Source organism: Moschus berezovskii, chromosome 18 (genome assembly GCF_049115385.1).
Source record: "Moschus berezovskii isolate FMDL1 chromosome 18, NW_MosBer_1.0, whole genome shotgun sequence".
Taxonomy (NCBI): Eukaryota; Metazoa; Chordata; class Mammalia; order Artiodactyla; family Moschidae; genus Moschus; species Moschus berezovskii.
Genome location: NC_142477.1, coordinates 76,276,015 through 76,300,406, shown reverse-complemented (window position 1 = coordinate 76,300,406; position 24,392 = coordinate 76,276,015). Strand labels below are relative to the sequence as shown.

The following is a 24,392-nucleotide window of genomic DNA, read 5'->3' as shown; positions in this document are numbered from 1 at the left end:
TACTTTAAATTGTCTCATATATGGTATGCTCTATCACAATTCTGGAAGCACTGTGGGAAAGCAATCGTTTTGAATCTCATTCCACAGAGTCTTGGGCTGACATCAGGACTAGGATGAGCCAGGAAGGCAGGGGCTGCTCCTTTACCCCCATTTGAGCTCTTCTTTCATTATGTTATATAGTAGGTTTAAGCATAAGATTTCATTTAAAGAAAGGACTCCAAGTTCCTTCCAGATCTCACAGCTTATGATTATTAAAAGAAAAAAAAAGTCACTACAATTTGCAGTGTGTTTAGTTTGGAAGGATTAATTTCTTTGCCAGGGCCATAATAGGAAGACTGACTTTGTCATTTCAATTACAAGCCACCGTTTAGTTCAAACCTGTAAGACATGTTCCTAGAGGTTCCCTCCCTTGCCTGGCAGCGGAGCAATTAACGGCGGGTGATTTGTGGCTGCATTTTTACTGCTTAGCGCAGGTTTATCATCTTGAAAGTTTTCCATTTGCATACATGCTATACATTCTTCGGGTGACATTTCGATATCATTCAGAGTTTAGATTGTGCATTGCCTTGTACTGCACTTTCTGCTACGTGATGGGAATCTGTAAGTCGGGCCAGAATGCTGCGCAGACCTAGGGGAACAGGAGTTGCAGCCAGCACTCGAGGTCTACTGCATGTTGGCCCTTAGTACTTTTCCTGCAGGACTTTATATTTCAAAACAGCACGTTAACGTTTCTATTGTTTGTCACATCTTTTAACTAAAAAAACTGAAATGCAGAGAGGAAAGGTAATTCACCCAAGGTCTCCTGGCTCAAATAAGCAGAACTGAGGTTCACATCCAAATCTGTCGATCCCAAAACACTGCTACACAGCTTCCCCTTTAGGGAGCTTTCAGAGTGAAATGAATTGAATTTGACAGTTTTCCACTTTTAAATACCAAACTTCCTGAGCAGTCTAATTGATGCTCTTTGGACTAAGAAAAATGGCTATTTAAAAGAAGCAGGGGGCAGGAGGACAAGAGAAAAGGGTTTTATTATCTGCATTGGTAAAGGAAGAGATGTAATCCTAGAAAAAAATAATATCAAATGGAAACTATCATATAAATTTGCAATGGGCTTAAGTTGTTGAAATGGCAAAGGAATACAGGGAAGATAAGGGGTAATGAAAAAAAGCACTGAAGATTTCTTTAAAGGGAGAGAAAAGATTAGACGTCACCGAGGGCAGTTGGAAACTGGCTCAGTTGAAGGCAGAGTCTGTCCATTTTGATGTATGGACGAGGCTGACGAGGTTTCAAAGTAACAACCAGAGATCTGTGTCCACGTTCCAGCAAGTCTGGGTGAGATTGCATGAGGGGAAGTTTCTGCAGCCAAACTTCTGGGTTTGAATCCTTTTTCCTTGACTTTCTAGCTGGGTGTCTCTGGACAAATTACTTATCTGAACAATGGAGATCATAATGTCATCCATCTCGTTGTCGGAGGAGCTAAAGTGTTAGGCAGTGTGCCAGGATTTAGTAAGCTATAAGCATCATGCTCACATGGTGCGAGAACCAGTAAAAAGGCTTGAAGAAACAAAGGGGAAGGAAATCAGGAGAGACATTCGCCTGTAGCCAAGAAGTAAGGGAGATGTTCTCTTGCCCACTCCTGAGCATCAGATGTCAGGAAAACGTCAGATGTGGGGAAAGGCAGGATAATGGGGGAGCTCAAGCCTAGCAAGAGACTGAGGTCTGGCTGAACTTAATGGAGTCTGAGAATTGTTTCCGTAAAATACATGCTCTGATGGCAGCTCTGGTGGCAGAGGTTCTTGAAGTGAGCTCCACGGGGCTGGGGAATCGGGGATTAGCCAGTGTATAGAAGTGAGTGTAGGGCAGAGAGAGAAAGCAAGCTCTGGGTTATTCACCTTTGGGTGCCAAGAGTCACTGAAGGCACACTGGGCGGGAAGGACATTTTTTAATAAGCATGTCTTGTTTTCTTATTCTCTCTTTTGCAACTGTGAACCTATTTTCCGTTCATTTGTTACATTAAGAGATAAACCACAGTTACGCTGAATGCAGCAAAGATATATAAGGTGCTTTATGAATGAGTGAGTGGTCATCTGCTTTTTCAGCCACCATTTCTGTATCACTTTCTTTATGTCAGGCTATTGTTCGGTCCTGGAGTCACAGGATGTTCCCAAATCCAAGCCTTCATTTCTAGCATTTCACTGTGTTGTGGCGTGGTTCTCAGCCATCAGAATAACCCAAATGCAATTCAGAAATCACTGATGTCCAGGATTTATCTCAGACCTCCAGTTTTTCCTGCAGTGGAATTAGTCAAGTGAATTTTTCCAGAATTGGCATTTTTCACTTTTATGTTCATATCAACCTTGAAAGATTGGTCAGAAAACCTTTCACGCTTTATAAATAAGGAACCTGAAGCTCAGAAAGGTTAAGATGATAAGTGAGGTCACACAGCAGGTGAGGGCAAAGTTGGAACTCAGGTCCAGAGCTACTGAGTTTACAATCCCATAGCCTTTCCACTTGGCCACGACTACTCTCCCAAGTATATGTGAATGAAACTCTGTGCCTTAAGCCTATGCTGGTAAAGGGATCTGAGGACATAGGCAAACATATATAAAACACTTCCCTACCGTAACATATGCTCAAAAACCATCAACAAGTCCTCCCCAAGGTTCAGGGACTTGTATTTAAAGTGGCAGAACCCTGTGAATGTTACAACCTGGCTCATTGTCGGCTTCTTTCCTCCAAAGTGGATAAAGCATTTTCAACTGCACAACCTCTCCCATAGTTATGGTTTTCATTACCTAACCGCAGTCCCAGCTACAGAAACACTGCCTTCTTTCCTTTGTCTCTCCAGCCTAGACTCCAGCCTGGAGGTAACAGCAGTTGCCTGCTGCTGCTGACCCCTGAGCTACCTTCTCTGGTGTCTCAGAGTTTTCATCACCTGTATAGTCAGTTTCCTGCATTAAATTCCCTCTAATTCCAGGTTAGATCCTGTTGCATGGATGAAGAAACCAAGGTTCAGGGAAGTTGGGTAACTCACCCAATGTAATATAATAATTCTTGACAGAGTTAGTATTCTGAACCATAAGTTTCTGATTGCAGAGTTTAAGTTCTTAATTACTGACTTATGTTTAAGGTGGTTAGTGAAGTTCCTGGTGCTGCAAGCAGGTGGTGATGAGAAGGAAATTGGATGGTGATGATGGTACTGCTGCTGATGGTAGTGGTGGGGGTGGACTTGGTGATCACCATGCTTTCCCACTGTTGTGTGTCCTTTGGAAGAGGTGTGCAGACATTAATACAGTGTCCTGGATGTCACGCAGATGTCTCTCTGTTACAGGCCTTCACCTACCACCACATCCAAGAAATCATGGTCCAGCTGCTTCGCACGGTGAACCGGACAGTCATCACGATGGGGCGGGATCATGTTCTGATTGTGAGTAGATCTTTTCCTCTTGTCAAACATCCCAACTGTTTGGAGTCAAGGAATGAATTTTCTGGAACGTCGGTCATGTCAAACGCCCAGCAATGATTGTTGCTCTGTTTTGGATTATAAAGGGCAGTTTTTTCCCATGTGGGCTGGGGGAACATGAGAGCTAGCTCGAGTTGCTCAGATGAAATCAGACTTAGGGCTTGTCATCAGGATGAACGTAGCAGGTGAGTGGAGCCTCTCGTCTGTAAATGGTGCAAAGTTCTGTCGGCAGAGAGAAGGTCATGTAAGTAAGGCATGTCCAACTGTGTCCCTCCTTTGCTCGGTCTCACCGGCGGTCTTCCATCTCACTCAGAATAAAATCCAAACCGTTGCTAGAACTTGAAATGCCCTCTCCCCCTTGCTGGTTCTTTTACGTGTTTCTCCCACACATAAAACATTATTCCATTTGCGATTCCCTCTGCTTGGCCTATCTCTTCCTTGTTGATGCCCTGATGTTAATCAACTCTTGGCTTAGGTGCCACCTTATCAGAGAGGCTTCCCTGGCTGACTGCTCTGTCCACAGCATCCAGCACTTGTCCATCCACTTTCCGTCTCTACACCTTACTCCTTCATGTTTCTCAGTTCAGTTCAGCTGCTCAGTCGTGTCCGACTCTTTGTGACCCCATGGACCGCAGCACACCAGACTTCCCTGTCCGTCACCAACTCCCAGAGCTTGCTCAAACTCACGTGCATCGAGTCGGTGATTTCCTCCAACCATCTCATCCTCTGTCTCCCTCTTCTCCTCCTGCCTTCGATCTTCCCCAGAATCAGGGTCTTTTCCAATGAGTCAGTTCTTCACATCAGGTGGCCAAAGTATTGGAGTTTCATCTTCAGCATCAGTCCTTCTATTGAATATTCAGGCCTGGTTTCCTTTAGGATTGATTGGTTTGATCTCCTTGCAGTCCAAGGGACTTTTTTAGTACTTATCACTATATAAATGATATATATCTGTATATAACTATGTGTGTGTGTGTGTGTTTTATTTCTTTGCTTATTGGCTGGCTCTCCTTGTTATAATATGAGCTGAAGAATGAAAAGGTATTTGTCTGTTTTGTTCATTTGTATCTCCAGACCCTACAGCAGTGCCTGGAATATAGTAGGTACTTGATAAATACTTGTTGAGTGAATGATTGAGTGAAGGAAAAAATGAAATGTACTGGGCAGGAACTCTAAAGTTTAATGGAGACAAGTACTACTCAGCTTTGACTGATTGAAACTATGTGGGTTCAGCTATACACCTGCCAGAACTCCCAACTTCTCGAGAGAAGCTGAAAATTCCCATACTTTATGTGAAATTTCCTGATGTTTAAGTGTTGGCAGCTGCTTAAAAATATTTATAAACATTTTATGATCCCCAAACATCTGGATTCGGCTTTCAGAAAGCCAGTTTGAGATCTCTACTTTAAAATAGTATGGTATCAGCCAGGTTTGGGGATGTTGACTATCAATAACTACAGTCCTGCTTTGTGGATACAGAACATATGGTGCTGAGGGTTTATTCTAACAGTGGCTGGGCAAGTATTTGATCCCTACCTAGAAGCAGCTAGTGTAACAGTCTTCTTTCCCCCCATTCAGGCCTGTATACTTATGTGGGTGCTTGGTTCCTTACTGCACGGTATGTACATTTAAGGGAGTAGTGACATCCATGGAGGGCACCAGCAGTGCCCAGGTACTCCTGCCTTCTGACGCAGAGAGCCGTGTGAATCACTCTCTGTCATTTGTCCATCCTTCCACCTTTAAAGCATCACCATTATTTTTTATTCAGTTACAAGTTTCCACATCTGTGGTTCCCGTAATGCACCTTAGATAAGCATTTTATGACCTCCCTAATCTTTATTCCTTCTCTTTGGAGCCAGACCTAAAGATGATCATCAATCCATTTGGCCCATTCCATATATAGCAGGCTCTTAACTCTCTGTCTCATTTTTAGAGCAGTGAGTCTTTAAAACAGTGCCTGGATCATAGAAAGCACCAAGTAATTGGTGTCTGTTATTATTTTGCTTTCTCTTTGGTACAGTGAGTCTCTCTGTCCCTTCACATTAGCAACATAGTCAGGCGAGCCGAGTCTGACCCTGTTTCATGCTGGACTTTTATTTGGTGCCGTGTCCTGTTTGCTTGCCTTCTGATGCACACTGCTCACTGCTGGTCTGTTAATGTTTGCCAGGACATTCCCCTACTCTAGAATGTTCAGTGGCTCCCTACTATCCACCAAATTAAGGTATAAATGCACTAGTCTGGCCATTCTCAGCTTCTGTGATCTGGCCATAACCGAAATTTTCAGCCTTTTCATCTACTTTTATCCATCCACAGTATCTAGCCAAAATGGATATCGGTATATTGCCCCAGCTGTAGCCTGGCGTGCTGCAGTCCTCGGGGTCACGAAGAGTCAGACACGACTGAACTGAACTGAACTGGTGTTGCCCAAACATGCCTGGCCCTTGTTCATGTTCATGCTGCTCTCTTTGTTTGGAATCTCTTTGTGTGCTCTCTTCATCTGTTGAAATCCTACCTGGTCTTCTAGGTCCAGCACAAACAGACTCCCCTGTAAAGCTGCCCGAACCTCATCAACCTGGGTGAGATCTCCCTATTCTTCTAAATCACACAGCTCTCTCATCTTTCTTTTTTTAACAGCTTCATTAAGATATAATTTACATACCTTTAAATTTAACCATTATAAGTATTCAGTTTGATGAGCTTTTATAATGCATACCGTTGTGCAACCATAACCATAATTCAGTTTAAAATACTGTTTTCACCCCCACAAGTTCTGTTTGTGACTCTCCAGCCCACCCCTACCGCTTTACTCCTACCCTAGCTAGGTCAGCAACCACTAATCTATTTTCTGTCTCTATAGATTTGCCTTTTCTGGGAATTTCATATAACTGAAATCATACAGTTGGAGGCCCTTTGTATCTGGCTTCTTTTTGTGAATAGTTTTTTTGAAGTTCGTCCATATTTTAGGGTTTTTCAGTATGAAATTCCTTTTAATTGCTGAAAAATATTATGATGTATAAATATATTGCATTTTGTTTATTCTTTTTCAGTTGATAGATATTGAATTGTTTATGATTTTTGACTATTGTGAATAATGTTGCTGTGAACATTTTGCATGTAAATTTTGTGTGAACAAACTCTAAATTCTCTCGGGTAGAAATGTAGGAGTGGAATTGCTGGGGCCTACGGGAAGTGTATGTCTAACTTTATAAAAAACTGCCAAGTTCTTTTCCCTAATGTTTTTGCCATTTTACTTTCTCATCAGCAGTGTATGGGTATTCTATGTTTGCCTACATCCTCACCAACATTTGATATTGTCAATCCTTTGGGTTTTAACCATTCTAGTGGATTCATACCAATTCTAGTGGCCCCTCGTTGCAGTTTTCATTTGTATTTATCTGATGACTATTGGTACGGAGCATCCTTTCCTTTGCTCTGCATGTTTCGTTTTGTTTCTAAGTCATTTTCATCTGCGAAGTTGACATCTCTAGTTCTTCTCTTGTACCATAAGACTTGAGACTTGGGCCTGGGTAATAACAGGCCTTTTTCATGCAGCTCTGTGACGGTTAAATGGAGTCATACCTGAGAAGCACTTGCACATGTGTTTCTTCTACACAGATTCATTTGTTTATTCACTCCATATTTTCTGAGCGCCTCCTATATACTCAGCACAAAGGCTCAGAAATGAGTGTGGGCCTGCAGGAAAGCCATGACCTCCAACGGGATGCCTTTCAAGTACCTCACACTCACGGTGTCCCAAACCCACTCATCACTAACCCCCTGGAGTCTCCCCCACACTCCCATCTTTCCCCGCCTCAGCTTAGGAACTGGCCTCCTAGAACTGAGGCACTGCCCTTGACTCCTCCCTCTCGCCGCTGCCACTTCCCACCACTCCCCAAGTCCTGCTGTTTTCAGCGCCTCTGACCTCAGTGCCTGCCCACCCTCTGACCTCAGTGCCTGCCCACCCTGAGTGTGGCACCGCTGGTGACACACTCAGCCAGTTACGAGGGGGCTTTCTGACTTCTGTGCTCGTGACTCCTGCGTTCCGCGGACCGCCGAGAGGACAGGGAGCACGTTTAACACACCCTTTGTATCCTTCTCACATCGCAGGGCACCTGGTTTACTGTGGGGGCTCGGTAAATGTTTGTTGAGCAAAGGAATGAGTGAAATACTCCCTGAGGGTGTGGTGCTATACCATACCTTCATAGTTTTGTATATGCTTTTCTCTCAACTTAGATTGCCTTTCCTTTTTCAGGGAACACTTTTTCTGAATACCAGGAACCACATTTCAGAAAGTGTGGGTAGAATGTAAAGAATTGCCTGTTCAGACTTTCCCTGCCTTGCTCAGGCCTAATGCTGGGCTTCCCTGGTGGCTCAGCTGGTAAAAGAATCTGCCTGCAGTCCAGGTTTGATCCCTGGGGTGGGAAGATGCCCTGGAGAATGGAAAGGCTACCCACTCTAGTATTCTGGCCTGGAGAATTGCATGGACAAAGAGTCCATGCAAAGAGTCGGACACAACTGAAAGACTTTCACTTCACTTCACTCCGGCCTGATGCCAGGAGCCTTGCAGAAGTTCCAAGTTGCAAGCTGTGTTATTAGTCTCAATGACTCTTGGGTTTGCTGCTGCAATTACAGTGATGAGAGTGCTGAGTAGGGTGTCCTATAGGTGTGTAGCAAGCACACCTCACTAGAAACAGGGATGTGCCTAAACTTGTTGTTGTTGTTTAGATGCTAAGTCCTGTCTGACTCTTTTGCAGCCCCATGGATTATAGCCCACCAGGCTCATCTGTCTATGGAATTTCCCAGGCAAGAATACTGGAGTGGATTGCTATATCCCTCTTCAGGGGCCTGAACTAGAAGGAAGAAATAAACAGGTCTTTCCTAAGATTTAGCTTCATTTTCATAAAATGGGCCTTTGCAGTAATTCTTAGAACTATCTCATCCAAATTAAAGAAAATTATGTTGGAAAGTAATTACTCAGAGGTCAGGGGTCTCTGTATTAGCACTGAAGGCCCCAATTTAAATTCAAATTGAAATTTGACAAGGAGACGAGATTGCCATTCCAACCATAACTTTAAATTTTCCAGATATGATTTTTATTGGCTAGTTTCCATTACTTGGGAATATTAATCAATATTTACAATAAAAACCAGAAGCATCTAGCTCTGAAATCCCAAGAGGCCTCGACTGGGTGTGGGCTGAGTTGCCCTTGTGTCACTATGTGTGGGATTAATGACTTTTTTTCTAATTTGTAAGAGTAGAAATTTTGCAATAAAAGGTGTCAGCTATTAAAATTACAGAAACCCTAGCTAGGATGGATTGATTCTCATGTGCAGCACATTGTAATTATCATTTGCTGGAAATAGCCATTCCTGATTTTTCTCTGTAGACCATCTGCCTGAACAATGAAATGTTGATGGTAACAAATGAGCAAAAGGAAATTTTTACAAAAAGAAAAACAAACTTTTACATGGCTGCTTCTCTCTCTTCCTCTCTTTGCCAGAGTCTAATCTGTCAGATAAATGTTTACTTACTTAAATGACCAAAGATTTTGACTTTGATGCTGAGAAAGGCAGCATGGTTTGGTCGAAAGGACTTTTGGGTAAGGGAGAGCAGGAGAAAGTTTCCACACTGTAGAGCTTGCACAATGGACTGTATTACTTTTTGAGGTCTTTGTCACACATCTAAGTTTCCTAATTTGGCCAATGCCCATCCTCTTTCTCTCTTTGCCTGCCTTCTGAGGCCCTGAGTCAGGGACAGAAAATAGATTTCACTTTATGTGCCAGCTCTGGTGGGTTGGCAATGGCTGCCTGTTTACTCAGGCTGCATCTTGGCTCAGTGGGAAGAAGTGCTGAATTGATTAGTGATGTCTGTTACAAGCATAAGATTAGAAAACAGCAATGTATACGGGATTCTTGCAAATATTATGTATTGACTGAAGTAATTGGTATTTTAAGGCCCAATCCAAAAGCTCCTTTATAACTAATATTCCCTTTCACGTATTCTTAGCTCTTTAAGAAGGTTGTCGTGTAAGAGCAGACACGCGATGGAAAAAGCCAGTAATCTTAAGAGCGTGCATTTTTACCAGGGAATGGTTTCTATGTTACAGCCATATCTTATCCAGTGTAAGATGCCCCATGATTTTATGATCTCATTAGAAAGAGATCTTGCTACCAATTAAACTGCAGCAAGGTGGTTTATTATTGCACTGATTGTAATCTTCAGAGATTGCTAAAATATAAGTTTGACTGAAAATCCCTATTGTGCGATGTGAGTTCCTTTTTGAGGCTCGCAGGTTAAGTTTCATCCTCTCCCATTGGTCAAGAGAATAGACTGACTGAGCTTCCAAAGATGGAAGCATCATAGTTAAAAGTCACATGGCTAGTAGCAGGATGGGATGTGAACCCAGGGACCTCTGACATCAGACCGTGTGTACCTTGTGTTGTCCCCCAGGTCTCGAAGTGTGGGGGAAAATGTCCAAGTTCACCTGTACAGGTGAGGGGGATCAGGGAACCCCTCTCTGGCTGATGAGTCCTGCTGCTGACTGCTCTAGAAAAGGCTGTGCCCAGCCTCTGGCCTCCCACTGCAGAGGATGGACAATCCCACAGGGAGAATCAGGAATCCTGAGCACCACCAGAAGTTCTTGGAAGGGAAATGATCTGGTAATTTTGTTGAAATTAGGATCTAGATTTATTTTAGGTAGTTAAAATAAGCCTCTTGGTGATACATTTTGGGCCTAATTACCCCAGTTTTTGCAGAGGAGTCTACTGAATGATTAAATACAGGTAAATGCAGTTGAGAAGAGGCTAGCTCCAGAATTTCAGAGCAGTTTATTCAAAAAGGAAAGAAAAATGTGGAAAACATCCCTTAAAAAGCACCTGAGTCATCAGAGAGCCAGGGTTTCAAAGCTCTGACTTTGCTTTCCAAACGACAAATGGCCCACCTGCTTGATTACTCTGCCACCTGTGAGCCCAGCGACTCAGGCGGCCTGTGCAGGGGCATGGCGACAGTGCCAGCCCCTCCCACACTCAAGTCCATCCCGTGGAAAGCACGTTTGAGGGCCGTCCAGGACCTGGGGAGGTGGGGGTCTCGACCGGAAGTGGTCAGTTGACTCGACCTTCATTTGGTAACTTAACACTTCATTAAAAAATGATATGTATACTGCTGCTAAGTCGCGTCAGTCGTGTCCAACTCTGTGCGACCCCATAGACAGCAGCCCACCAGGCTCCTCCACCCATGGGATTTTCCAGGCAAGAACACTGGAGTGGGCTGCCATCACCTTCTCCAATGTGTATACTAAAGCTCTCATTTATTGAGAAAGCATCGGTGTTCCAGGCAGAAAGTTAAGTCACCATGTGTGTTTCACCTCACTTAATCCGCATCAGGTACTCATATTTTACAAATGAAATAACAAGCATAGAAAGGTTATGTAGCTTGCCTGTAACCACACAGTTTATTTGTTGAAAGAGCTAGAATTTGAACCCAAGGGGTGCCATTGCTAGAGTCCCTGATTTTAAAGAGAATATACTTAGATATTACTTAAATTTCTTAAATATAGTTAAATAGAATATACTTAAATACTCCTACACTCTTAATACCTTAAATTGCTCTTTACGCATCAAATATTCTCAAGGTCATAATGAGCACCTTAAACCCAGCTGCTTTTCTGCCTAGACCTTGGAACCTAATGGGGTGACCTGTGTGGTAACTTTTAGAAACCTATAAGATGCCATAAAATATTGGTGGTTTTATGATGGCAATGATATCTTTAGGATCAAGCTGTTCAATTCTGGTGACTGAACCGTAAAAACCCGTGAAATCAGAAAAATTTTCTGTTTATTTGAATGTTGGTGCTTATGAAATAGCAGGTCTTACAGGAGACAACGCAGAATGGAGACGAGGAGATTCTAAAGGGCTTTGGAAGGACAGAGAGTCTCCTGCTTTCACACGCAGCTCTTCTCCACGTTCTGCTCGTTCTAGTCTAAAGGCCTCTCAGACAGAAGCGCCCCCCTCTGCCACTGATGCCGCCAGCCGGGGTCCCGCCGTGGCCGTCTCTCACCGCTGCCATCGCTGCAGCTTCTGATAAGACACACTCCCTTCTTCCCGCTCTGTTCCAATTCTTCACTGTGGCCAGCTTGGTCTGAAGTAGACTTTTCTTGGAGATAAAGCATCATTGGCCCCACAGTTTCCCAGGAGGAAGGCCCAGCTGCTCAGCATGGCTCTCGGGCACCCAGTATAGGCTATGCCTTTCCCGGATGCCCCTTAACTCCCACACTTGTGCCAGCTCAAGGGAACTGCTCTGTTGCTCCTAGAATGCTCCTTTCCCCTTCTGCATTCTCCTACAGGCCACTCCCTTTGTCTAGAGCAGCAGTCTCCAAACTTTTCGGCACCATGGACCAGGTTCCTAGAAAAGAGTTTTTCCATGGATGAGGGGGAGGTATGGTTTCAACAAGCACATTACATTTATTATGCACTTTATTTCTACTATTATTACATCAGCTTCACCTCAGATTGTTAGGCATTAGATCCTGCAAGTTGAGGACCCCTGGTCCAGAACAATCCCTCCTAATTTTCATCTCAAGACAAGGTCTTCCACCATGCCAGCTCCTCTTCCTCCTTCAGGTCTTGACCCACATTCCACTCAACCAGGTTGAGATCCCCCCACTCTCTTCACCCTCGTGTATTCATCATACTGTCATGAGAGCATCTCTCCTAGCAACTGCAGGACGATGCCTGTCTTCCTCACTTGGCATCTCTAGGACACACTGTTTCCTGGCATACAGGATGATCTCAATGAATACCTGCGGAAGGAATGAAAGATTCCTGCTGTTTTATTTAAATACCATGCATCATTTTTTTTTCCTTAACATGTGTTACTTACATAACCCTTATACAAGTGTTACTACTATTACTTTTGTGACTTGATTAAACTAGGAACATAGGGAGGAAAAATAATTGTTATTGAATAACTGGACCAAATGGAAAGGAAATGTTTATGTGTGTGTGTGTATTAGAGGGAGATCTGGTTAGGAAAGGAAAAAAAAAGAATAAACAGACCTGAATTTCCATTTGGTAACCAAAAGATGGCACCATGAGCAGGGGGTGGCTTGGTTGCTGCTTGGTAGGGTAATGTGGATGGGGTTTGTATCCAGTGGGTGGGGAAGCTTTGCTTTAATCAGGATTTTGGTAATTTCATATCAAGGAGTACTTGGCCTAAAATATATATGCAAAAGGTGAATCAGGGTCTTAACTATCTAGGAACCCATAGTGTATATGGGCAGACATCAGTTACCCAGGTAGATATCATAAAGTTGGGTCTAGTTCTTCAATGACATGAAAAATTTGACCAGGTGAAGACAAGGGATTATAAGGAGGAGTAGCATTTCTTGCCTTACGTCCGTCTCCTGGTCTTAAACTTTCTTTCGTTCCCCATGATCATCTTTCTTGAGTGACCTCATTGTCCTCTCTGCATTTTTCAGTTACAGCATTACCCTGTCATGTGAAATTTTCTCTTTGCCTATCTAGGTTTCACAGTGGACTAAGATACTTGAGGAAAAGGACTTTGTCCTCTTATCTTGGAGGTTCCTGCCCACTGGCCCAGAGCATGGCAAGGAGAGGTGCTCATCTGAGCCACGAGCGTGAATGAATGGAAAGGACAAAACTAACTGGAAGCCAAATGAATGGTTAGCTTTAAAAACAATCGTGACTTCAAAAATAAGAAGAGAAAAATTATTTTCATGCCAGACTTTCTCTTAAGGATCTGTTTTGAATACATATATAAAATTCCAAACACTTTATTGGCCTGTGTAGTAGCATTCTTTTAGACAAATTAAAATTTGAGAGCCGGAGCATAAAAATCCAGCCTCATTTCCAAAGCTTCCTTTTGTTGCATGATAAGTCACATGATGGGAATTGTGAAGTTCCTGATGTTTTTCCTAAAGTTTATTTACTTTTATTTTTGTCTGCGCAGGCTCTTTGTCACTGAGGCTTTCTCTAATTGCAGTGCCTGGGGCTCTCACTGTGGCTGCTCTCTTGTTGCGAAGCACAGGCTTAGTTGCATGTGGGATCTTCCCAGAGCAGGGACCGAACCCGTGTCCTCTGCATTGGCAAGTGGATTCTTAATCACTGGACTACCAGAGAAGCACCAAAAGTTCCTAAATTTTTAAAAATAGCCACTGCATTCTCTCTGGTCCACCCAATTGAACAGATCTCTGCCAGGAGGTAAGAGCACCCCTAGATAATAGACACGCTGCCACCTTGACAGTTTCACATGTGGCTCAGTAACTCGAGCCTTGTGGTTCTGCAGGGCAGGTGAGCTCAGACCCTGGAAAAGCTGTGGCCTCCCCTGGCCACTCCAGGGGCTGCTATTGGCAGCATCCAGAGAGAGGGAAGCAGAGACCAGGTTTGGGAACAGTACAGGGAGTACTAGGAAATGCAGGACCAGTGTATCATTATCCTAATGAAATTGCCTGCAAATATCTCAGTGTCTTTTGGCTTCTGTCAGTGGAGCTGGCCCCATCTGATTTTGAATAAGTACTTTTAAGTGCGTTCTTAAAGGGTAGACTCTACCATATCTCCTGTCCTATTTCCTGGAACTAGAAGCAAGGCTGGTCTTACCTCATCCTTGGCGAACCTTGCAGACTGCGGAAGGTCTTCTGTTTTGGCCCTGACGAGCACCCCTACACCCAATGTTGCTTTCTAAGGACTATAGGGCTTGGGGCACGTGGTATGGGGTTTGGAAGGATTTTGCTGGCTGGGAGCTGGTCCTCTTTTTCTCAGCGAGTGAGGCGATCTTGTCTCACAGCTAAGAAGTCTTCTCGTGACAGTTCAGCTTCCTCAGTTTCCTTGTCTATTAAATGAGGCTGTGTGTTACTGTGTTCGTTGCTCAGTCGTGTCTGACTCTTGCAACCCCATGGACTGTAGCCCACCAGGTTCCTCTGTCCATGGACTCCTCCAGGCCAGGATACTGGAATCAATTGTCATTCTCTTCTCCAGGGGATCTTCCCAACCTGAAGGCTGAACCTACGTCTCCAGCATTGCAGGCAGATTCTTTACTGTCTGAGTTACCAGGGAAGCCCTGGTAAAATGGGGCTAATGCCATCTGTCAGTCCCCTGGTGAGGACTGGGATGTAAGTGTTAAGGCTCGCAGCACAGAATGGAACTCAGCAGACCTTCAGTGAATAAGAGCCATTGTTTCCCCCTTCTGCGCCCAAGCACTGGTGGTGAAGAGCCCACCTGCCAATGCAAGAGACATAAAAGACGCAGGTTGGACCCCTGGTTGGGAAGATTTGCTGGAGGAGGGCATCGCAACCCACTCCAGGGTTCTTGCCTGAAGAATCCCAAGGGCAGAGGAGCCTGGCGGGCTACGGTCCATTGGGTTGCGAAGAGTCAGACACGACTGAGCATCTGAGCGCACACCCACCCCTTTCTGTGCTATAGCATTCTCCCTACTTTGACACAAGTGTTAGGAGTCAGATTACAAGTGATTTTTATGGCCCTGACTTAAAATATTTGCCACAGCTGGGCTGGGAACATAGCTACCCCTCAACCTTGAGATGAAACCAGCGGCCAGATGTCTGCCACAAAGTCTTGAATCCCAGACAGGGAGGAAAAATCTCTTCATGGAGGCACCCCGCCTGGGAGTGTTGTGAGGGACTGGAGCTGCTCACGGAGAAGCGCTGTTGAACAACAGCCGGTGAAGCAGGCTTCGCTGCAGGTCCCCGTCCATGTTGTCCCGACCAGGGCACTGGTCTTCTCTGTGACTTCAGGGAAATCAGTTCCATTTTCCTAGACTCATGCTGCATTCACACGGTGATGGATTTATGTAGCCATTACGTATTCGTGATAATTGTTTAACATAAGGAAATTCTAAAATTTAGATTTATTGAGAGGATTATAGAAATATAAAAAACAACAGTAAGAAAGTCATCATGGGCCATGAATGTTAAAGCAGGGAAGGAATGTGACCCCTCACCAGAGCCTCTGGACCCCCTAGAGGTCAGACCCGGGGACCTTGTTCTGAAGCTAAAATAACATTGGTATCTCCTGCTTAAAGGACACATGATTTGTATATTTTTGCAGTTTTGCTTTTTCTAAAATGATTTTGCTTTCCTTTTATAATCAGGGGAAAAAAACAGCCTCAAACACTATTTCTTTAAAAATAGGAATTAATGAGGTAGTCAAACTTACTGAAGCATTTTCATGTATATAATTTCACTTTTCTTCTAACCAGCCTGTGAAGCCAGAAAGGCAGATGGTTTTATTTTGAAGACAGAGGTGGGGGGCTGGAGGTGAAGGAACTTGTTCAAAATTGTGCAGGAAATCAGGGGCTGAAGTCAGGACTCCTGGTCTTGTTCTGGTCTGTCTTTTCTGCCTGGACTGTTTCTCTTCTTAATGTTTCCATTTTTTTCTCTAAATTCATTCAACAAACATGTGGAACATTTACAGCTTTTCAGGCAATGTGATAAACCCTTGGAGGGTCTCAGGGATGCAGATGACAATTCCTGTCTCCTGGGACTTTGCCCCCTGGTGAGATGAGTGTGAGGGATTAACAAAAGAAATGTCCAGATAATATAAGCAGCAGTCTGTACAAAGCGCTGCAAGTACTCAGAGGACAGAGTGACTAACCCCACGGCAGGGGCGGGAATGGTCAGAAAAAGTGGCAGAGAGGAGTTGACATTTAAATAGCAACTTGCTGCCTGGCACAGAAGTTAAGAACCCAAGCTCTCAAGTTTGACAGACCTTGAAAGAACTCCAGCCTTCACCATCACATAGTTCTGGACCTGAACAAATTACTTATTCACCTTATTCACTCCAAGCCTTGATTATTCTTCTGGAAAACAGGAGTAATCATTTACCTACCTTATGGTAATTTTTTGAAGAATACATAAGATAATGAAAGCAAACATTTTATAATAGTGCCTTGTAACTTCAAGAAACCAGAGCATTTATTACCATGATTAGTAGTGGTATGGCTACTGTTCATTCATTCTCCCAAATGGAAGTTACTTCCCATGGTAAATAGGTAATGGAACAGTGTCCCAGGTAGAGGGAACGGCATGTGCTAAGCCACTGATATGTCATATCCTCTGATGTTCTTTAGAAGGTATCAAGGAGGTGAGTGGGCTTCCCCGGTGGGGCTAGTGGTAAAGAACCCACCTGCAAATGCAGGAGACATAAGAGGCGCAGGTTCGATTCCCGGGTCAGGAAGATCCCATGGAGGAGGGCATGGCAATCCACTCCAGTGTTCTTGCCTGGAGAATCCCCATGAACAGAGGAGCCTGACGAGCTGTAGTCCATAGCGTCTGAAAGAGTTGGACACAACTGAAGCGACTTAGCACACACGAATGCACGCAAGGAGATGAGTAAAGTGGAGTGGGAGGAAGTTTGGCTGTACATACTAGGTTGGAGTCAGACCAGGGGGAACCTTGTTGCTGTGAGAGGAGTTTTGTGCTCCGGATGGTGGTGGGGTGCAGATAGAAAAGCTGGGAATGGTATGGCTGGATACATGTCTTAGAGAGAGTCCCAGGCAGCTGGGAGGAGACTAGATCCAAAGGAGCTAGAAACTGTAAGGAAAGTAGACTTTGAAGACCAGTGTGTTGGCTCATATGGAACAGACAAGGGTTCAATAATGTTGAAGTCTTTAGTTTCTTTTTCTTTAAAAAAAATTTTTTTTGATGTGGGCCATTCTTAAATTGTTTATCAAATTTGTTACAATATCATTTCTGTTTTATGCTTTGTTATTTTTTGTCCACAAGGCATGTAGAATCTTAGTTTCCTGACCAGGAGCTAAGACCTGGAGCTAAACCCACACCCTCTGCATCAGAAGGTGAAGTCTTAGCCACTGGACCACCAGGGAAGTTCAATTAAACAAAGATGTCTTGGACTTAAGAAAAACAATTCTTACTGTCATGATGTTAAATAGAGTGGGGGTAAGCAGCAAAAACTAGAAATAGCTGTAATTCAAGACAGATAATCATCACAAAAGAATAAAAAGGACAGCATTCAGAAGGTCAAAAGGAGGAGGGGGCATGACGTTCCTCAGGTAGTAAATCAGAAAAAGACATGGGCTTATTGTTCAAATCCCCTCCCCACCCCTCACTGGACTGGACCATGAGAAGCTCTCTGAGGCCAGGGCTGCATCTGTAGTTTTCTTGCCTGGCACAGAGAAGGGAATCTATAACTGTTTATTGGAAAAAAGTGATTATGGACTGAGGCTCAAATGAGAAGTTTCCTTGGAGCTGATGATTGTGTAGTAGTGGCGAAGAAGGAAGGATCAGTTCCAAGAAACCCAGTCAGGTCAGCAAACTGAGTTTGCAAGTGCTGATGCTTTGCATAGCTTTGATCTTGCTCTCTTTGATCCCTAATTACAGAAAGCATATTGTTTTTACCTTGAAACAAGCAAGCAAACAAAAACAAGGACAACAATTGACTTCGCTCATCCATCACCTATATGAGAGCTCGGCCTGTGGGATTAGGCTCAGTGGGGCTCGCTGTGCTGGGGGTGTGGGGGAAGAGCTATGTGAAACAACCCCCCCCCACCCCCGATTTCATGGTTTCAGCAGTTAAAATGACGCAGCCTGTGTGGCTCGGGAGGAAGAAGGCCCTTCCATCAGCATGACTAGGGTATCACAGCACTGCGTGTGCCACCTGGGAAACCAGGCCCAGGCACAGATGTGAGGTTGTGTTTTGGCTGAAGATTTAAGAACCGTATGTTGAGGTTTTGCCAGGAGAAAAAAATGTGGGTTTCAGTGGAGTGAAATTTAATATACCATAGTTATGGATTCTGAGAGTTTGTGAAAGCCGTTCATGATAATAAAGCTTTTATTTTCTCTGCAGCAAATAATCCTTTGGTGTGATGCTTATTGTCTTTTCATTTTAGTTGTGGTTTAAGCCAAGACAAAACGCTCTGCCCCTAATGGTCCTTTAGTTACACTGATCTTGCCTCCTTTAAATTACATTTTTTCTGAAATGGACTAGGTCACATGTAATAAATTCTGGCATTTTAATGGAAATATTACAGCAAAAATAGTTAACAATCTGCTTTAATTTCAAAACTAATTTTCTCTTTCATATTTTGGTAAAATGTGCAAAATGCATTGGGATTTAATTATGATGACAATTTGTTCTGAAACAAGGTTAAACTGGACTGTCCATATTCAAGATAAACGTGGTAAGGGGGGATGGTAGTGGATTGGTGTTCCTGGGTCATGAATGCCACGTGGACTACAGTGGAATCACAAGCCCTGGCCACATTAGCTCCTGAAGGCCCCCATCAGTGGAAGGCTGGATGCTCCTGAGAGCACAGATAGAGCCTGTACATGTGCGGTCAGTCACGTCTGACTCTTTGCAACCCAGGGACTGTAGCCCACCAGGCTTCTTTGTCCATGGAATTTTCCAAGTAAGAATACTTGCGTGGGTTGCCAGTTCTTACTCCAGGGGATCTTCCTAACCCAAGGATTAAGCAGGTATCTCTTGCATTTCCTGCATTGGCAGGTGAATTATTTGCCACTGGGCCACTTGGGAGGCCCAGAGCCTGTTCATAAACAAGAGGAAAACCCGGGAATCATTTCTTCTTGTCTCTCCATGAAATCAAATTCATTCTTTAATTTATCCCTGCAATACATATTTGAATCCCACTGTGCTTTGTGCTGGAGATATAAAGGTGAGCAAAACTAAGCAGAATTCTTACCTTAGGAAGATAATCAGACATATAAGAGAAATACATTCATCAAAGAATGACATAATATATGTTCAAGGTCAACTGTACCTAGGACGTTGATGGAAGGGTACCTAGTGCCAAGTGAGTGTGTAAGAGGGATATTTAGTGTGATCTGGGGCGGTGGTGGTAGTGGTCTTGGAAAGCCTTACCTAGGAAACCCCAGCAGAGCTGGAAACTTGGTGAGGTGGGGGCGCAGTGGGAATTATTATAGGCTGAAGGAAAAGTGTGCAGAGACCCTTTAGGAGTGTTAGCGTGGTGGTCCTGAGGAACAAAGGTGACCCAGTGTCACTCTGGAGCAGAGAGTGAAAGGGCCTGTGATGAGAGCTTCCGCAGGAGAGCCGGGTGGGGACTTCTGAGTCACAGCCACAGGCCTAATCTTACTTCCCATGTTTATCAGGAAGCCAGATTGTGACAGCCAGAGCATGACCCGGGTCAGACGTAAATTCAGCAATGATTGCTTTCATTGCTATGTGACAAAAGGGACTGGCGTGCCCAGGGAAGGCCACACGGGATGCTTTTGTGAGGCTAGCTGAGAGGTGAAGGGGGTTTGCAGCAGGATGCTGGGAGTGGAGAGGCACTCTCACCTTGGGACCTGGCTTAGCCTGGTAGTGAGAAAACCAGATTCTAGGCTCTTCTTTACAGGCTGAGGATACTGGAAGAGAGGGAAGAAATCACATATTTGGGAAACCTCAGGAGTAGGGGCAGTAGAGGTGAGCAATAGGAATTCAGGCTGCAAACTGGTAGAATGAAAATGGGGATGAAGTTGGGATGAAGAGGTTATGAGCAAGAAGCCAGTCAAACATGGTTTGCACCAAAGGCAAACAGCATTGGGTGAGGATTTATCTTTTGATTTTCTTTATTGCAAGCTATGCTTGATGGGCATAATGATCACAAAACACCAATGTTTCTCGGAACTCAAAAAGAGCAATATGTTCTTAGCATATAGCAAGTTGCCTTGAGCTGCTTAAAATGAGAGCCTTTTCGAGCAAAGGCTGTACTGAGGCCTCTGCTCAGCCAAGAAAGAAACTACCTAGAGCTAGCGCTGGTGGCTCCTGGAACCGTGCTGGCCCCGGCGTATGGCAGAGTGCCATACAACGCATCCGCCCGCCACGCGGCGCATCTGCCCCTCCAGGCAATGCATCCTTCCGCCACGCTGCTACCAGCTCTGGCATCCCTCGTGACGGCCTCGCGTCCTTGGAAACGTCATCTAGCCTTTATTAGTTGCCTTGTGATGCCAATAGCAGAGACCCAGCTCTTGCAGTGTCTTTTACCTCTGGGGGATTTGAGTTCATGTTGCAAGAGTCCTTCATCCCCCAGAAGGCGTTAGATAAGGTGCATTCGATAGGCTTGTGTATTATTCTGACTCAACAAAGCCTTGTTCCTTAACATCCATTGTCATGATTTCAGGTTTTAATGAGGCCAGGAAGAGTTTATTCCTTATTAACACCACTCTTTGCCCTGAGAAAACCTTAAACTGTTTCTGAAAACCCACTGCAGTCCCATAAAGACATCTTTCCTCCTCTCCTCTGGTTTATTTCAATCAACAAAAGAATAAATACACATTTATTGAGCTCGTATAGTGTGCTTTCCATGATGCTCAAGGTTTTCTGCCACTTAATTGTCAGACACCCTTGTCAGGCAAGGGTGATGTTCTGCATTACAAGAGAAGGAATCAGCTGCTCACTGAGGTTAACTTTCCCCAAGGTCATCCTGCAAAAAGAGCGTAGCAGAATAATACCAAACCTGAGGTGGCTGATTCTGTGTCCAGGTTCCCCACCCTGCCCCCAGACTGGTAAACAGGCTGGTTTTAGATGGCTCACAGACAGTACAGGGAAAAGGATTAAATCACATGATGGGAATGCTGTTTCCTTTTCCATTCTCTGAAAAGGATGTAATTCAGACATCCTGATTAGTCAAGTAGAAAATGCATTTTGTGTTAAACTGACTTTAGCACATGTTGAATATTTCCTAATCTCCCTTTTTAACAAAGAGAGCTGGTCTCAGGCTCAGCACCAGTGGCACTCACCAGTCTCTAGCAAGGATTTTAAAACATTATTTTGATTTCAACTTTCACTTTTGGAACATCGTAATGGTTTTTCTCTTGGTGGTGATATGCAGCTGCCTGTTTTCGGAAGAAAATTATGGGGAAAGTAATTAAATAAGAATCTTAAATAAATTATATTTCAGATAAGTGGGTATAATAATGATAAAAATCATGAGTAATAAAAATCCATCTGAATGAAACTGGGAATTGCATCATTGATTCACAATGCCTCCCTGGCTTCCAGGACATGTGGGCCTTCAGATCATTACCATGCTAAGTTCTGAATCTGCTCTTTTTTCATTCGTTTCCCTGGGAAACGTATAGAAGCAATTATAGTGAAAACTATCCCTGCCATTGGGCTTCCCTGATGGCTCAGTGGTAAAGAATCTGCATGCCATTGCAGGAGATGCAGGTTTGATCCCTGGGTTGGGAAGATCCCCTGGAGAAGGAAATAGAAACCCATTCCAGGATTCTTGCCTGGGAAATCCCATGGACAGAGGAACTTGGTGGGCTGCAGCTCATGGGGTCCCAAAAGAGTCCGACTTAACTTAACGACTCAACAACAGCAATCCCTATCATAACAACCATGGAGACATCCTTCTTAAGTTTAAATTTTATAACCCAAATTAACCCAAGCTAGTAATGAAGTCTTAAAACCTAGGAAAAATATGTAAGTTTATTGCAAAAGATAATATCCCATTTAAAACAGTTTAGAAATTTACAAAACCTTACATTAGTACAGTCTTTAAGAAGGTGCTCTGTAGATGAGCTGGTATTAAGTTCCAAGTATAGTGAGTACACATTTTCTTAACTACAGAGAAAGCAGCTACATAAACTCCTGCAACTTAAGCTGATATATCAGTCTTTTTCCTTTCAATTTTATAAAAGTAACTTTTGCTAAATTAATATCTCTCCATAAAACCAGACAACCTCAAGTACAGCATTTCTGTTGGAGATCATGGTAGAGGCTACATAATATTTTACAAAGCAGCAGTTTTCACATGAGTGGATGGGTATGGAGCTTTTGATATACATATACTTTTTTTTTTTAACACAGAGATGATCACTTTTGTTTAGCAGGAAGGTTTTACTGAGCTGTTTCCCCCACAACAATTTTAAATGTTCCATTTTCAGAAGAGACCGAGTGTCCAGTTTCAGGTTGGTGGCCTGAGCAGTGTTGTGTTGTGCTTTGGTATAGAATCGTTGCAGCCTCACTTGATTTTTCTCTCTAGAAAGGTCAACTTTTTCTGACCGCAACATCATCTAACTCAACTGAGGGTTTATGTGAGGCTCCAACTCAACATATGTGTACGACAGCAGACCCTTGTTAGTTATCTAAATGTTGGATTATCCATTTTGTGTTCCCAGACGTCTCTTCCTCATTACAGGCTAACTTTGGCAAGTGATCCTGTCAGCTCTGAGTGGTTCTGCTCATCTGATGCTGGAATGTACACAGATCTTGTGAAACAAGTAGAGTAGGTGTTCCTATCTCCGCTTGAGAATGGATAAACAGGCCCTGACAATTTACACAGTTTGCTGAAGGTTGTTGGAATAGACTGCTCTGTTGTGCCTGGGTCTCTTAATTCTGAGAACAGGATTATTTCCATTCTATTGTGCTGCCCAAGAACATAAATTAATTTGAAAATTAGTGTAAGCAAAGCAAATTAAGATGGAAGCTCTACTTCAAGATAAAATTATATAAGAGATCCCCAGTGATTTAACTTTATTGGATTATCTGTGCTGTTCTTTTCCATTGTTGGGGCCAACTGCGAGTCAATTGTGTGGGTACAGATAGATTCATGGCTTTTAGCCAGTGGTAGCGTATCTTACTGAAATGTGGCTTCTTAAGTATGACAAGTGTATTTGTCTTAATTCTAACTTCACGTTAAGTATTCCAGTCTCATTTTGTGGGTTTAAACATTACACTAGAAACAGAACAAGAACATCTTGAATGGCATTCCCAGATTTAAACAGTGCAAGCCGAGACTCCTTGCCAGATTTCCCTCTCACTGTCACTGAAATAGCTTTGTGCACTGCAGCGCAGTGACAGGGAAGGTGAAGCTGTCAGAGTGGTTTGCTCAATTAGCCCCAATTTGCAGCAGGGAATGTACATCCCACGTTCACACAGGGTGCTTCACTCTGCAAAGACTCTAACGCAGACACTCAATCTTTAGCAAAGGGGATTATGAAATGCCTTCTTCACTGAATGTTCACTGAGTTTACCATCTCTTTTCTGGGCAGCCTCAATCCAACCACAGGCTGGTAGAGAGTTTAACAAGAAGGAGTAGCAGCCTTGCCAACCCAGCCCTCATCCCCAAGAGTGTGTAGCAATTACTTGATAATATTATTTCAGTAGTCTGCTCAGCCATGCAAGTTTGACTGGACCCACATGTATGGGGGTCTTATGAAAAGAATGAGCCAGACTTTAAAGGAATTCAGACTTTGGGAAGGAAAGGCGTTTAATACTAAGGTGGAGAAAATCTATCCTCATCCCCTGTCCTGCTCTTCAATCAGGTGACCATGGTCTGGTCACCAGGAAGGGACAGCGCGTAGATTAATAGACTGTGAGCTTACCTACAAGGCTGCAAGGATGGATGGGCAAGTACCAATGCTGTGTTTTATCTTAGTCTTATTTCTATTTCTGGTAAGATGAAATGGACAGACAGACTGCTGGATTTCATGATCTTAAATGTTGCAGGGAAATTAATTAAGCGTCTGCCTCCAATGCGGGAGACCCGGGTTCGATCCCTGGGTCGGGAAGATCCCCTGGAGAAGGAAACGGTAACCCACTCCAGTATTCTTGCCTGGAGAATCCCATGGACGGAGAAGCCTGGTAGGCTACAGTCCACGGGGTCGCATAGAGTCGGACACGACTGAGCGACGCAACGGAACGGAAAGGAAAGTTCAAGCCCAAACCAGACCCCATCCATCTACCAAGCAGACTCAGGCCCCAGGCTGAGAAGCAGGGTGATTTAAGGTACACCCTGGAGTAGCTTCAGCTGCAGGATGGTCATACTCACAGGTCCCTTCTACCCTGTGGTGTCCTTACTCTGCTACAGACTCTAAGGTACACACAGCATGAGATGACAAATCCTAGCTTTGGGATCAAGGGGCTAATCAAAACTGAAAACAACCCAGCCTACAAGGTGACCTTGCATTGTTATATCCTG

General features: G+C 43.9%; 1 protein-coding gene across 1 annotated transcript in view; it reads left to right on the top strand.

Moving 5' to 3' along the window:
- Positions 1–24,392, top strand: part of DOCK2 (dedicator of cytokinesis 2) — a 473,020-nt gene that overhangs the window by 210,211 nt on the left and 238,417 nt on the right. The window contains exon 27 of the mRNA XM_055421792.2: positions 3,332–3,427. Coding sequence (XP_055277767.2) covers positions 3,332–3,427 — 96 coding nt within the window. The remainder of the gene's footprint in view (positions 1–3,331; positions 3,428–24,392) is intronic.